This window comes from Hyalella azteca, unplaced genomic scaffold, assembly GCF_000764305.2.
Source record: "Hyalella azteca isolate HAZT.00-mixed unplaced genomic scaffold, Hazt_2.0.2 contig15067, whole genome shotgun sequence".
Lineage (NCBI taxonomy): Eukaryota > Metazoa > Arthropoda > Malacostraca > Amphipoda > Hyalellidae > Hyalella > Hyalella azteca.
In genome coordinates, this window is record NW_025944932.1 from 15,169 (window position 1) to 32,208 (window position 17,040).

General features: G+C 37.6%; 1 protein-coding gene across 1 annotated transcript in view; it reads right to left on the reverse strand.

The window, feature by feature from the left end:
- Positions 1 to 14,496, reverse strand: part of LOC108667481 (serine/arginine repetitive matrix protein 1-like) — a gene marked incomplete at its 3' end in the record, with an annotated part of 28,109 nt that extends 13,613 nt beyond the window's left edge. Inside the window, 1 exon segment of the mRNA XM_018154515.1 lies at positions 12,918 to 14,496. Coding sequence (XP_018010004.1) covers positions 12,918 to 14,496 — 1,579 coding nt within the window.
- Between the last annotated feature and the right edge of the window lie 2,544 nt (positions 14,497 to 17,040).

A 17,040-nucleotide genomic window follows, 5' to 3' on the forward strand; every position in this document is an offset into this window, starting at 1 on the left:
ACGCCCTTGGAATCAAAATACATGAAAGTTTTTACTGAAATATGCACGAATGATGAGAAAATGCGGTAGCCTTATTTTTCGTTAAATAAATGCTACTTTTTTTTTAATTTCAATAAGGCACACGCGCTCACGTACGAGGCAGTTCAATGCCAAAAAATCCCCATTTTGCAAACCCTTCAAACATATACGAGGAAAAATTCGCGTACACTCAAAAATAAGATCATTAGTAGCGATCAAGAAAAACTCTCTCAAGTCATGCAGCTAAGCAACCCGAAGCGATATATAAACAAAACCTCGTCTTGTCTGGCTGCAAACAATTCCAGAGATACTATCGGTCGTGAGTTCAGATGCAAGTGACCAATCCAACATCAAACGTAAATTATTGAACGTTCCGGAAACTGAACAAACTTAAAAATAATAGCACATATAACATTTCAGAATTCTATTATCTGGAGTAGAATTCCAGAATTATCTGGAATTCTACTCGCTGCAACGCGTAGCAACCGACCCACTGAAACGAAGCGCAAGGATCCATAAGATTATCCTGCAAAACTGCCTGTATAAAATTAATCGCAGCAAACCATGTCAGGAATCTTGCATTAAACCACTGTAAGGTGAAGCGCAGTGACCCATGAGGTTAACACGTGAACCAGTAAGTATACAGTAAAACGCAGCAATTAATCCACGTGTAGAATCCTACATAAAACTGCTACTATAAGGTGATGCGCAGCAATCCATGTCTGTAATCTTACACAAAACAACTAGCATAAAATGAAGAGCAGCACTCCGCGTACGTCAGGAATCTTGTATGAAACAGCAGTACAAAGTAAAGAGCAGCAATCCGCGTACGTCAGGAATCTTGTATGAAACAGCAGTACAAAGTAATGCGCAACAATCCGCGTACGTCAGGAATCTTGTATGAAANGATCACTCCTGTCTCTTATACACATCTATGTCAGTAATCTTGCACAAAACAACCGGCATAATGTGAAGTGAAGCACTCCGCGTACGTCAGGAATCTTGTATGAAACAGCAGTACAAAGTAAAGAGCAACAATCCGTGACGGTAATCTGTTAGGACTGCCACTGTAGCGTGAAGCGCAGCGGCTCCCTACAGTCCATAATACAGACAGACGCAGGTCAATATTCGTCGGCCTAAAGGCGGTGTTGTGTGGCGATGGACATGAACGGCTTTCCTTTGTACAATGCGACGGGTGGTAAACACGCGCGCGAGCTAAAAATACAAATCCATACAAACTCTTCTCGATATATTGAAGCTGTCAGGCAAAGAACACACGCCGGGACTTCGTGAGAACATTGATAAATATTGGTATTGCATCTATGGCTACCCGTTTTAATGGCTAAAATAAAGCCGCGGTAATTCGAAAATGTATTGCCGGTTAGAAATCGGGAAGAGGAAGATAATACACGATACGTTTCATATGTTACATCGTTGTTTCCTATCGAAGTTTGATAAATATATTAATTTATTCCCGTAGTGCTATTTCTTCCCCACGGGTCACATTTTATGACCCATTTCATGCTTTACACCGCATGACATTGATTGAACAGCAATGTTTACAATTTGATGGGTGTTCCCAAGTTGTTTTCCCTCCGCAGCTGGATTTTTAGTGGGTACAGATGACTTGCTTTCATTGCAGTCATTGCCGGGGCAATGACTGTAAATTAATGTCAAGGGTAAGGCCAAGGGTCAGGGTGAAATTTCGGAAATAGTGGTTTATATATTGAATATCAATCTAGCTTGGGAACTGCCTATCAGTTCCAAAATTTCAACTCTATATAAAAGTAAAATCTGTTTTTATATTATTAGATACAATACGCTACGTGCAATTGTTCATTTATTACTACTGCATTCTATTCTGCCCGGCAAGGATATAAATTGATTGTTTTTATACACTGCGTGCGCGACGGGTAATCTTTAGTTGTTACGTCACTTTAATAACAGCACGGCAAATATGCATATATTATTTGTTTTCACTTGTACTGCCAGCTCGCCAAGGTTTCTGACGTCGCGTTCACGGTAAATGACGTCGCGTTCACGGTGAATGACGTCGCGTTCATGATGAATGAAGGGCGTCCTTCAAGAACGCCGATGTGCCCAGCGATTGTCAAATTTCGGGGCAGAGGACTCGTGTCCCGCGGGCAGCACAGCGTTTCTCGCGTATTCGACCTCACCCTGCTTAGGTTCACCGCGCTGCATCACAATCTTTAACAACCGTACCATTATTCCACATATTTATCCATGATCCAAAGCACTGCGCTTCTAAAACAATGAATGTAATGCCAGCACTACGACCGATTAGGAGAGAAGTTCAGGAACGCAGCACTCACACTCCTTCCTCACCGACGTGCGCGAGGCGACTATCGACCAGAGAAGGACATAACTCTAACGTTACATAGAATTTAAAAGCACAAACGATGGAATTTTAATATTTTATAATATTAACAGGTAATTACATTGTGCAAAGACAACACAAACAATTATTTAATAGTGATTTATGAATATTACCCCAAATTTAAAGGGTTCCATTCATATCGTGACGCATTGATTCACAAACCCAGAGAGGGTCTGGGCACGATTACGTACCAGAAGAAGTACAATCGTACTAGAAAGAACGCCATCGTACTGAAGGCAGAGCAGATGGCACTGAAATTGCACTAGAAGTATGAGGGTGCTTGAGAACCCTCGTGCAGCGGTACAAGTAATCTTCTCGTAAGTTCTTACGCGGGACCAAAATTCTGAGCTACCGGAGGCGTAGTAAAATTTTTTTCATACAGTTTTCATTCCAATTTACATATGCTAGATAATACATTTATTAGTATTCATTATATTTTTAAAATAATAATAATTTTTCAGTGAGCTGATGGTTACTTTACTACATAGGAAATTTAAATATGTTAACGACGTTTTTGCAACCAGATTCATGAACAAGTTACAAAAGACTTGAATTCCGTTTTTTCACAAAGACAAATCCGTTTTTTAGAAATTGATAGCTAGAGTCTCTTCCAATCATAAAGAGGGCTTCTGATTTAGCTGATCGAGGCAAAGCAAGACGATGCTGGTGCAGGCTTGGGACACCACATGACGATGCTGGTGCAGGCTTGGGGCACCGCATGACGATGCTGGTGCAGGCTTGGGGCACCGCATGGTGATGCTGGTGCAAGCTTGGGGCACCGCATGACGATGCCGGTGCATTCTTCCAGTGCCAGCATCATCATAGTCCAAGCGAGGGTAATCTTGCTTAGGCGGTTCATTTTGTATTTAAACAATAGAATGATCATAACGTACCGAATTGCTGAACAATCTAGGGCAAGTTTTTTGGTTAGAAACTGAGTTTGCCTGAGCTCATCGACTCTGGTCCTAAATAAAAGGTCCCAACCTTATGTACACGGGAGTTAATCGTCTCCAGTTATCCCCAATTTACGCCGTTCACGTACTTTTCCTAGTCTTCCATGCGTTCCTTACACGTACATTTTTCTAAATCTCGCAATTAAACTATTTTGTGATTTACTAATGAATTTATTTACACTCGAATCTTCATTACTATATTAAAATTTATTCCGAAAATCTTATTCACGAACTGCTATCGCCAGCAAAAAACGTGGTATGATTCATTTAACAAAACTAACACGACTATTATTAAATTTAATTTATTATCAAGATTAGTTAATTAGTATAAAATAAAGTCCATTTCCAGCTCAAGAATTAATTCTATATAAAAAAATCAATTTCTCTTGCTATCCTAGTCTAAGAAGTATTATTATTGTTTAAATAAGTATACTTATATCTTTGCACGTAAGAATAAAAAATAAAATAAATTCGATATAATTTTCATTAATTATGAAGCATATCTGAAAATATTAGAGCCACGAGTTGCACAGTACCCAATCTAGGTATACTGAACACACTGATCATTTTGATCACTCTGAGCACTATGATCGCTCTGAGCACTCTGATCGCTCAGAGCACACTGAGCACACTAATCACTCTGATCACTCAGAGCACACTGATCACCCTGAGTACTCTGATCACTCAGAGCACACTGATCACTCTGAGCACTCTGATCACTCAGAGCACACTGATCACTCTGAGCACTCTGATCATTGGATTATTCGAATGTTTATTCATGAGTAAGCTCGGCGATAGTTTTTTTAGACGAATTGAAATTTATATTACTGAATTTCATAGGATATTTTGTTCCCGAGCATTTTCTAGAGTTCGTAATTCTGTTTCAGTAATTGCCAGTATTTTATGTAGACAACGCTCAGGGCTCCGTCTTAGGTGAGACTTGACTGAGAATATTTCAATCAGATCTCGGTCCTCCATTGTTACAAATTTCTCATTCAAGTCTCACTGTAATATCAGAGTAAATCACCTGTGCATTTTCGATGTTCAATAGTGATGGGTCGTAAATCCCGCTCAGAAGTGTCTCAGAGTTCAGCAAGAGATCCATTGCAGAAATTTCTATGAGATCCGTCCGAGCTACCGCGCACGAATGTCTGAGTCATCCGCCTAAGCTCACTGTGCAGTCTAACATTAGCGAACTATCGATGTTAAGGTATCAGTAGAATTCTTTCAACTCACCGCATTTTACGTTTTATGAGAAACTCGTATATCAAAATATAAAAATTGGTTAAATTTTTTCAAATTGGTCACAAATCGACTTCGTACTCCAACATTGTTTGCCTAGAATAATCAATAATGCAGTACTATTATCAATAATGTCATTGGTAATGAATTCGATATTAAGCTCCTGACATTCCTTCATAGTGCCAGTAATTGAAGAGTGAGCATGGATTAACTAAGTACATTTTAGACAGTAACTAAACGGTTACAGGCCACACACCCCATACAAACTGAATAATTAAGTAGTATATCCTCAAAATTTAGTTTTCTCTGAAATGGAAAACTTTCTATGAAAGAAAATTTCACGCAGGCATACTGTTTAGGAAAAATTTAGGCCACAAATCCAGTAACTTCGTCGAGAAAACACGTGTCTCGGTAAGAGGCTTTAAAATTATTGTATACTTCCGTTTTCGCTTCGCTTCAGAACAAGTTGTCAAATTTGTGTGGGGCAGACTGGGTCTAACTTTCTAAGTCGCACAGGAACAACCATGGTTGAACCTATTATAGTTCAACCACCAGAGAACAACGTACTGAGATAAATATTATTTCCCCTATTTTAAAAGGCTCGATTTATCTCAATGTACGTTAGTATGGTGAACACAATTTTAGCGACCAATAGAATATGTTGACTCTGAAAACGCATGTCGCTATGATCTATTATTGCGTAACAAAGTGGAACTTATTACTGCATTCTTCCTTTTGCTTCAGTGCATATCAATTTTGCCAGTGTAATTTTTTACACATAAAAATTGCAAATTCAAAATCCTTTCAAATATTGCACGAAAACCCATTTTGTACTAGTTTCTCGGAATATTTCATAATAATTTTCATTACAATCGTACCAATTTTAACTTCAATATTTTTTTAACAGGTTCTTAGAAAATATTGGTGAACGGCAGCTGGCCTCCAGCAATGAAGAAGTCGCAGATTGTGCGAAAATAATAATTGTACAAGATGCTATTTCAAACGAAGAAAACAAACTGTCATTAACCTGTTGGGCGTTTAAATTAATATAGGAGATCAGGAAATTAATTTCACGACTTATATCGTTATTGCTGCCATTTTATGCAAACCGCTTATGAATTGGAAGGGACCTTTCACAAGCTCTTGTTGGTGATATCCACCTAACCTCGAAATTATTCTTTTAAAGCTACCAGCAATTCTCACGGTATGGCGCATTTGTGAGTCGGTGAAAAACATTAAAGTATTGAAGTTTGCCCCAAAACAAAAGTTTGCCTCATCTTTCATCCTTTTCGTCACCGCACATGGGCATCAAAACGTTTTCGATGTGGAAATTAGAAATGGGCACGCATGCGTGCATGAAAACGAAACAATCGCAACAGAAGTTACCAGATGTTACAATGTTAACTTTTTTTCCTCATTACAGTGTTTGTTTTTCGGATAAATTCACTAGATCCGAAAAATTAAGCGCACATCTATAAAAACTTATCAATAGTGTTAGTCCATACTAGGTGACATTTTTTAACATGGTTAAGTCAAACTGCGATATTCGAATTTTGTCCTTTTTTTGACTCGAACTCGACGTGTTATTAAGTCGATAACAATTGATTGGTTTTTCGTAATCGAGATCTATATACTGAGAAAAATCAATGGATTAAAATGTTCTAATAGCGACACGCTTCCTTTCCACAACACGAACAAAAAGCGTACGTAACACTGGTACGCTCCTTGTGCAAGATCTCGAAAACCCACACATGCACAAAGAATGAATCACGATTGAACAAAGTCTCACTCATTTAGCTGAGTGTAGATATTAGAACAATTTATTATCCTAGATATTGAAGTTGTACATTGTGTGGCCCAGAAATAAAAAGAGAAAATCCCCTTTCCGCACATGAAACAAATAAGAAGAAACATTCAAGCTTTTAACCATCCACACCAGTCACAAGTTGTACGATCACAGGCTCAGAGGCAGAGAAGGTAGTAGGAGTGAAGGTTTTATGGGATAAGTAGTGAGGGTTTAATGGGATGAGGAGGAGTGAGAGTTTAATGGGATGAGAGGAGTGAGGGTTTTATGGGATAAGGAGGAGTGAGGGCTTAATGGGATGAGGAGGAGTGAGGGTTTTATGGGATAAGGAGGAGTGAGGGCTTAATGGGATGAGGAGGAGTGAGGGTTTTATGGGATGAGAGGAGTGCGGGTTTTACATATATAGGAGGAGTGAGGGTTTTATGGGATGAGGAGGAGTGAGGGTTTTAAGGGATAATAATGATTTAGTGTTTTATGAGATAAGGATAAGTCAGGGTTTAAGGGAAAAGAAGGCAGGGGATTTTAATGGACAAAAATAAGTGATTATTTTAAAGGATAAGAAGGAGTGAAGGTTTAAAAGGATAAAAAGGGGTTGGGTTTTCGGGGACAAGAAATGAAAGCTTTAGGGGATTAGGAGGGTTGAGGGTTTTAATTATGCGAAGGCTGATGCAAGCAGTTGATAATAATCTGCAACACAGTGAAAGGAATATTGGCTCAGACAAGTGAATTCATGGGCCGCAGATGATATGTTTAAAATTAAATTTTATTCAAATTGACTTTCTTCGAATGGCTGTGAACTGAGTCCGCTGACTCGGTTAAACGGTTTTAAGTTAAGGAGGACTCCAATAAAAACTTTATATTGGCTATTTTTTATTTCAAATTCGTCAAATGATTTAAATGATCCCATTTAAACAGGAAACGTAATTATTTATTATAAATTAGAATACTAACTTTATGGACGTTTTTCTAGGTCTTCTGATGATATCATCCTACCCGGAAGATTAGCTCGTGACTGGAAAAAAAAACAAATATGGTGAACTCAAATTTAGCGACCAAGTGAATATGTTAGCTCTGAAAACGCATGTGGCTATGATCTGTTATTACGTAAGAAAGTGAAACTTATTACTGCATTCTGCCTTTTCCTGCAGTGCATATCTATTTTGCCAGTGTAATTTTTCACACATAAAAATTTCAAATTTAAAATACATTCAAATATTGCATGAAAAACCTATATTTTTGTACAAGTTTCTCGCAATATATCGCACTAATTTTCATAACAATCGTACCAATTTTAACGTCAATATTTTTTAACGGTTTTTTTTTTAGAAAATATTGCCATTATTGGTGAACGGCAGCTGGCCTCCAGCAATGAAGAGGTCACGGATGGTTCGAAAATTATAATTGTACAAGATGTTATTTCAAACTAAGAAAACAAACTGCCATTAAAATCTGGACGTTAAATTAACATGGGAGATTAGGAAATTCATTTCACTACTCATATCGTTATTGCTGCTATTTTTTGCAAACCGTTCATGAATTGGGAGGGACCGATTACAAGCTTTTTGTTGGTGAAATCCTCTTAACCTCGAAATTATTCTTTTAACACTACATGCAATTCTTACGGTATGGTGCATTTATGAGTAGGTGAAAAACATAAAAATATTGAAGTTTGCCCAAACATATTTATTTCACGCTAAATTAGCATTGACCAAGTCTTCGTTCGGTCGCACCTTCAGATATATTAAAAATAGGTAAAAGAATAAAATTGTTATATGTAAAGATATTTCGCAGTCACGAGATCGGAGATGTACTCTACGCTTGCGTGCTATACCGAAATTAAACACCACGAAAAAAATGCATAGGAAAAATATTGATTGTGTAAAAATATTTTTAAAAATGTACATGAAATTGAGTGCATCGACTATATAATATGGTCAAAATTCATAAAAAAAAAGTATCTTACCTTTGAAGACCTGAAAAAAGATAAGAGCAATTATACCTGGTATATAAGAGCATACTGTCAAAGCTAGTAACTTCCAGGTGCCAGATGTCTTCAAATGCTTGCAACATCTTTATTCAATCAGCCAACAATTGAAATTTTTGCAAGCATAACCCAACACGTGTGCCATCAGAAAATACGATCAACGAAGCCCTTACCATAAAATTTGTTAATTTCGGAAATCCAACATTTTGGCAAAAATATGGTAACACTAACAGTTACGGTACCGTTCAACCGGAAGCCAATCATAGACCATCCTGAAACTGACCAATTGCTAGCAAGGAGTCAGGGTAGGGGCAGGGTTGCCTTGGACACCCCAAATATGTCCGCTACAGAAGCATTATTTCAGGCTAGCGTAAGTCTTTGCTTTTAATAATAATAATAATAACAATAGCGGTTTCAGCGTTTATTAGGCCGTAGGCCTGTCGCCGACTCTGACCGCCCGGCCTCCTTGCCGATTCTGACCAGAAACTGTCGCAAAGAGCTGGGATCGAACCCGCGTCAATATAGGCGACGGAGTTACCGCTTGTTTAATTTCTTTGAGTTCATATGAATTAATTTATATTTAATGTGAGCAATACCGAATGCATTTACTAGTTAAATACAGTTCATACAATGTATAGCGTGAATGCAATTATTTGATTTAGGGCAAAATCGACAAAAATTTTCATTCGAAAATAACGCGATGCACTGCAAAAATAATTATTTTGAGTCAGCTTATAGTTTATGTCGGCATTAAGAAATAAAATTCTCATCCTACCCTGGTATTTGAACGGTAAAATAATTCGATTTAAAAATTAGCCAATCATATATTGTTGGAACTTCTCATATTTTCTATGTTCAAAGTATTTTCCTCCAGTGTAAGTTTGATATTGCTTAAATGAAAATAAATGAAATATGTTTCTCTCTCTTTTTACTGAATGATTATGAAACGCCAATATTGGCCACTTGAAATATTTAGATGTATCACAGAAGAATCGTCATCTTCTTTTATTCAACTTTTTGTGTAATATTTTAAATCTAAAAAGCAAACTGTATAGCTACAAATATTAGTAGTTATCCATTATTTTATCTTGATTTCTAAAATAAAATAAAAAAACACATAAAAGATTTTACGCAAAAAATAAATTTATGAGTCAAACGTCACGAAAAACTCGCCACAGTCAAAGCTTAACAAACTACAAAAATAAATAAATAAATATAAAAACAGTGAAAATTTCAAAAATATTCTGAAAAATAGTTGAGAAGCAAAAACTTACTTGATTTAGAGCGTTCGTTCCCTGATTAGCCAAGATAGGGAAGATGTTCCAACCAATCCACACCCATCGAACAAAACAGAAACAAAAAACGAGCGTTAGAAATTTTTCCCGCGATAGAAGTGAAAATATGAAGCCATAAAGAAAGAGCGTTGTGTTACTAATCAAACTTTGAAAATAGTTGCGGAAGTTCAAAAGAAGTTGGTAAATCTTGCCTACATCTATTGAAAAAAAAGTGTTTTCATTGCCTTATTTGATGCATAAGCAAAGGAATACAATGTTATTTTAAAGATTATTGGATCAGTGACTAGGTATGCGTACGCAAAGAACGACGGCATGTGCTAGATTCATTTTATTACTCATCAGAAAATACAATTTGGCTTTTTATAAGTTTGATCCCTAAGAATAGTTCATTAACACAACGCTCAATCTTCATGCCGTACACTCATTTTACTGTCCGCATTACATGGGCATGCGCCGAACTGCCCTCAGGTTTGTCATCTTAGATATTGATGTGTTTTAGATGATTAGATGACGATTATCATTAATATTAACAAAAAATGTATAAATTGATAATTTTTAACTTCATTTCTCTGGACTGGTCAATTTGGTTTCGTGTGACTGTATATCAAACTTGTTGCGTGGGGAAATTACGTAAATGCCACGATTTGACTAAATTTACTTGCCATTTAGGCTCAGCAACAAACTTCTCGGTAATCAAATCTTCTGAAAATATAATCTACATGACCTTTATTTTCCGATTAATCAGATACTTTATAAGATATCAAGACGCATGCCCATGAATTCAGAACCTTCATTATTGTTGTCATAGTCGGACACAGTCATAGGACCCAGAGCTGAAAAATTTGAGAGCACATCTGCTTGCATTAATACATTTATTCCATCTGCAAACGAAAACAATTGATACCACAGTTTAAGGTAATAGAAAATTTCCCCGAAAATATTAAATCAATCGGAGATTTATGCAAAGGTCAGAGAATAGGAAATGGTTAGAAACGAGTAGCTTTCCGCTAGTAAAATTTATAACCATTCTTATCTCTAAACACCTAATAAGTAGAAAACCAATTAAATAAGAAACCTAATAAGGTAGACACGAATATCACTATCATGAACACAGAACGGAGTGCTGACAAATCTGGAAGAGGAAAATGAAGTATTCGTGTAATATCAGTTATCAGAATGATTTAGAATAGGAAATGTTTGAATTAAAACTAAATGTCTCAAACTAAAATATATGAAAATCTAAAATTACATCCAAATTATTTTTATGAAAGCTAAACAGTTATCGTATAATTGCGTCTGAGACGTTACAATGTTCGTGTTAAAAGCCTACACAAGCCTTTGAATTCACTCAGGTTAGCCACACATAATACAATTTATTTGCGTTTAAAAAGTTTGAATTTTTCTGGCCATGCTGCAAAAAATTCTGAAAGTTATATCGATAGAGAAGACAGAAGTGGGTTCTGGGAATTGTTGGCACATTTAAGCAAGTAACTGAACAGTTCATGCGCGTCACACCGACATATTTAGTTTAATTAAAACCATTTAATTCAGAGTGAGAATTGAGGGAAAGCTAACGGAAGGTGTAGACATTCACACGGAAATCAGAGAACAGCTTGAGGGCTCCTGAGAAGTTCATCACTAGGAGATGATTCCATAGTTCGGTTATTAGTATTCGGTTGAAATTTCCAACTTCATTAATTTGTGTGATAAATTTTTTAGTTAGCAAACGATACTTTGATTCCGAAGGCTTTGAAACAATTTATTGGACAGAAAACCCGTCGTTATCACTAAGCGATGATTTTTAAGGGGCTTAAGTTTATAGTGATATTTCAACTTGGCTATACTTTAACCCTTATCATCTCGGTTGGGGCAAAAATGTCTTTCACTCTACACTACCATTAAGGAAATGAGCAAGCCAAATCTAACAGGCGTGTAATCCATGTTATTTCTCAGTCGCGATTCGCTCCTAATTTTATTACCATAGCGTCATCGATGTCATGACAATTAATTAATATGCCTTGTATATTGTGAAGATTATTGTGGGCCAGCATTGAGCCATTAGTATGTGCCACCACGTAATATGAACCCTCGCACCTGCAAGTAAAGTTATTTGCCTCAAACAATTGCCTGTAGGCTACACTTTTTCCTGATCGTTTGTCAAGTACACCATCATTCATTTATCCTAATCATTTCTCATGCACACCATCATTAAATTACTGAACAAATTTGAGACTCACATTTGTAAATGTTTTGTTTTGAATTTTGCTGAGCTTTATCTTGGAAATACCACAATTAGATTAGTTATATTTTTATGTCGAGCGACTATATTTATGCCGGGCATATATTTCTTACGCTCAAAGTGAAAAGTAACAATAGTTCTAACGAGCTCTAATGGCATGGTTTAAAGTTTAATGGATGCAATTTCAATTTGAAAGGACCTTCGAAAGGGTTTTAATTAAGTATACATGCATTAGTGGCTAGATATAATGTATATTATGTTCTTTCGAGTTTGTCCATCAGCGGGGTTTGGATTACAGTCCAGTGTATATTTATTGTTTAATTTGTTTAAATTTTGCTTCTTTTTTTTTTGTTTATGAAGCAGGCACTACGACGGTGGTTTGCTGCGTCGAAATCTTCTAAATGCTATGGTTCAAATTATGTTCAATACGATTTTTTAAATCGGCCTTGGCATAAAGGGTAAGGGCTAGGAGTACTACGGGAAAAGTGCTCTGATAAAATGTCAAAAATTAAAAATTTGAATTCTGTTACAATCACTAGGTGAAGTTCAAACCGAATATCATTCAACATACTAAGCTTGACGGGTTATAAGAACATTTTAACTGTTCAACCGTCAGTCATTTAACGTGCAGCTGATCTATAACATGTTTACGTCATCACTTCATGGGAGCGTCTTGACAAACGTCACTCCCAAAAGCATTAAATTATGTGCTTTACTTCATCATTCGTGTTTTACTTCTCATCATGACGAAGAACTGATAACTTGAAATTGATTCATTACCACATTACGTAATACATCAATTAATGCAGAAGTAATTGCACTAAGCATCAGACAGAAAATCAAGTGAAATGAAATGCAACTTATATTGTTATAGGTTCATAACCAACATTCATTCTATAGATTTAATAATATCTACCGAAACTTTATTCCCAGATTAAATTATTTTTTTAACAAAACAAAATATAATAATAAATTAAATCTCACCTGTCTGAGTGGAGGTGTCGAAGAAAGCGCACGACGTCTCGATGGTCATGGTAGCCAAGGTTCCGTCGGTGATCTGGGCACAGGAGTCGCGACGTCCTCGAGTCTTTGACATCTCCTCGCTCTGTGTGCTCTGCCTTCTGAAGTTGCGGGCTCTCATGATGTCTTCTGTGGTCGACTGTCGTCTAAATCCAGTTGACTTGAGAATTTCTTCGGTTGTAGACTGTCTGCGCAAACGTCGTTCCTTAGGAGAGTGTTCACGGGATGAACACGTCGAAGAAGAGTCGGGAGATCGTGGAGACCTCGAGGATCTTCTACCACGACCCGCGTACTCGATGGCGGTGGTTGACTGTCGCCTCAAATTTGTGCGGGGTGAAGTTTCACGGGAGTTGGGATCGCTCGGTTCCGGAGACAAACGAGGCCGCGAATCGCGACGAGTTTTCCTGCTTATTGCGATGTTCTCAGCCGCTGCTGAATCAGGTGACAACGAATCACGACGATTCTTTCGCGGCATACCTTCCGGCTCCGAAGCGTCAGGCAAAAGAAAAGGTCTAGAGTCCCGACGTGGGCACTGAATTGGTCCTTCTTCAATGGCCGTAGACTGTCGTCTGAGACTGCGGTATTTAGGAGAAGGCTCCCGACTTCCTCTCGCCGAACCGCGATCGGGCGATGCTTGAGGACGAGAATCTCTCCTGCCACGAGACATTTGCGAATCACGTCGACTCCATGTGGGAGTTGGTGAAGTAGGCACTGGTGAAGTTATGGGTGATCGAGGCTCAACAATTGTTGGCTCGACAACATCAGGGGCTGCACCAGACAACTGCGAGACCAACGACACCCCTGACTCAGCTGACGCTTGAGTAATAACCATAGTTCTGGGGACCAAATCCCTCTCCCGAGGCTCTGGCGAAATAATTCTCGGAGACGCTATGTCAGGTGACACTGTTTTTTCAAACGTCCGAGCATGTCTCGTATACACTTGAGTGGTCGAATCCCTCCGCTCCTTCTTCTCCTGTTCTATTGAATCTCTTCGCCTGCGAATAATATCGCCAACACTCTCACGCTTTGTAAAAAGCTTTGCAATGTCGCTCCTGATATCAGTTCCACTTTGTCTCCGTTTTTTGCAGTCGGTTGATGACTCCCGACGCATTTTGATCTTTGGCACGTCGGTTGTGGCGGTAGAGTCTCGTCGGCCTCCCCAAGGCAAAGACTTGGCGATCTCGGCCAAAGAGTCTCGGTGAACTCTACTCTCTCTGCTCTCCCTACGGGCCAGGCTGCTGCTCGATGTTGAGGTTCCCGTCGACCGATTCTCTGTGTCACGACGACCCCAGTCGCGCAAAATATCCGTTAATTGAGCAATAGACGACCTTCTCCTTCGAGAAGTGGGAGGGGATGTTTCCTGTACCTCCGTCGGAGGATCAATGGTTGTAATCTGGGCCGACGAATCCCGGCGCCCAGTCCGTGGGACTCTGGGCGCCGAGTCGTCACTTTGAATGTCATCCCAGCCATTGCCTCCCTCCCATAGCAGTCCCACCTGATGGCTCAGGATGGGCAAGTTGCACACGAAACAGATCACAGACATGGTTCTGATGGGAGAAAAGACAAAACACCGCGGGTAAGTCATGCTATATTAACCGTTGAAAATATAATATGAAAGCAGATTGATCAAGCCATGCAGGAAAGAGAATAAATTGAATTAGGTTTGACTCATTTCAAGAAAATCACCCAAAAATACACCGTTAACTAAAATAATTTTTTAACACAATCGTATCATCTGTAAGAAAAAAAATATTCTTTGAAAGCAGGAAACAAATTTATTCTTATTTATGAAGTAAAGTAATCTGTGAGAATAACTTTCAAGCAAAACAAGAGATGGCTGATTTGTTTAAGAACGTGAATTTTATATTAAACTCTCGTGATGAGTTTGTCACGAGAAAAGTTCCTTGGAAAAGTCACACATGAAGACTTCGAAATTTTTTGAATTCTTACAATGTTATGATCATGAAGAAATGACACTGATCATGCTCATCAAATTATGTCAAAAAAAATATTACAGTTTTTTCTATTTATTCGAACTTTCAATCAAGTTTAAAATATTTGAGTTGTTAACTCATCTTATGAACATAAATATCTAGCTCATTTTTTCAGCTGGAACTATTTTTAAGTATATGGAATGAAATTTTGAGATATATCATAGTTTTTCTATTTAATTATTTAGAGAATTGTGGTCAATTGAATAATAATGATTTCAATTGATTAATCTGATAATAATTATCAATTTGAAAATAATGAAGAACTTTTGCGTTCTTATAATATTGTTAACACTAGCTGATGAAACACTGGTGTTAACACAAGTTTAATGGAAAGCACTTTCTGGCCTCAAACTACGATATAGTTCAAGAAATTTTGCTACACTCGCTCAGCCTGGAGATAAGGAAATTTGAGATAAGATCGTAGTGACTGCCTTCGATAAAGCAAAGGTAAACATGTCAATGGAAGTTAGAACAAATTAAACATTGTTAAATTTATCAACGTCATGTTTAATGTTCATGCAGTCAATTTAGACGTAAAGATTACTGTGCAACTTTTACAGTAAAGGTAATTTAAACCTTTTTTGAGTGCACACAAGATGTAGAACATTCACAGTCTAAAAACAAAATTCCTCTTAGGTAATGTTTCCAAATATAAATCTATTTAGTAAACAGTTTCAGCAAAGACACATTTCAGAGCTCTCATATTATCTATATGAGAGCTCATCAATCTATTTATTGATACTTTTTATAACTAAGATACAAATATGTATTCAAAATCTTCAAATCCTGTAGAACAAACCGACATGCCGTAATTCTAAATTTAAGAGATGCAGTTTAGGCCTACCAGGCAGAAAGTTACAAGAGCTTTATATTCTTTCAATAATCACACCCATATCCTATTGGACAGTAATTTAATCCTTAATTGTCAGCCATTCCGCATTTACCATTTGGTTGCCATTGATGCCAAAAGAAATCCTATATTGTACATAAAGTATTGAACGTCCCATAGGAAAATTCTCGGTATGTTTGCGTCATCTTTCATCCTTTTCGTGGTTATTAGAAATGGGTGCGCATGCGTGTAAACGAACCAATCGTAACAGAAGTTAATAGATGTTACAATGTTAACTTCTTTGACTCATTACAGTGTTTTTTTTTTCGGATAATTCACTGAATCCGAAAAATTAAGCGCACATCTGTAAAGACTTATCAACACTCTGAGTCGATACGAGGTGAAATTTTTAACATGGTAAAGTCAAACTGCTACATTTCAATTCTGTCCGTTTTTTTGGACTCGAACTCGACGTGTACTGGTACGCCCCTTGTGCAAGATCACGACGACCCACATATGCACAAAGAATGAATCACGATTGAACAAAGTCTCACTCATTTAGTTGAGTGTAGATATTAGAATAATTTAATATCCTAGGTATTGATGTTGTACATTGTGTGGCCCAAAAAAAATTGAGAAAATCCCCTTTCCGCACATGAAACAAATAAGAAGAAACATTCAAGCTTTTAACCATCCACACCAGTCACAAGTTGTACGATCATAGGCTCAGAGGCAGAGTAGGTAGGAGGAGTAGAAGTGAAGGTTTTATGGGATAAGGAGGAGTGAAGGTTTTATGGGATAAGGAGGAGTGAAGGTTTCATCGGATAACGAGAAGTGAGGGTTTTATGGGATGAGGAGGAGTGAGGGTTTTATGGGATAAGGAGGAGTGAAGGTTTTATGGGATAAGGAGGAGTGAAGGTTTTATGGGATAAGGAGGAGTGAAGGTTTTATGGGATAAGGAGGAGTGAAGGTTTCATCGGATAACGAGGAGTGAGGGTTTTATGGGATGAGGAGGAGTGAGGGTTTGAGGGGAAAGAAGGCATGGAATTTTAATGGACAAACAGAAGTGATTGTTTGAATAAATAAGAAGGAGGAAGAGTTTTAAAGGATAAGGTGTGAAGGTTTTAATGGATAAAAATCGGTTGGGTTTTAATGGAAAAAAGTGAAAACTTTAAGGAACGAGGAGGAGTGAAAGTTTCAATGAATACGAAGGCTGATACGAGGAATTGATAATAATCTGTAACACAGTGAGAGGGATAGCGGC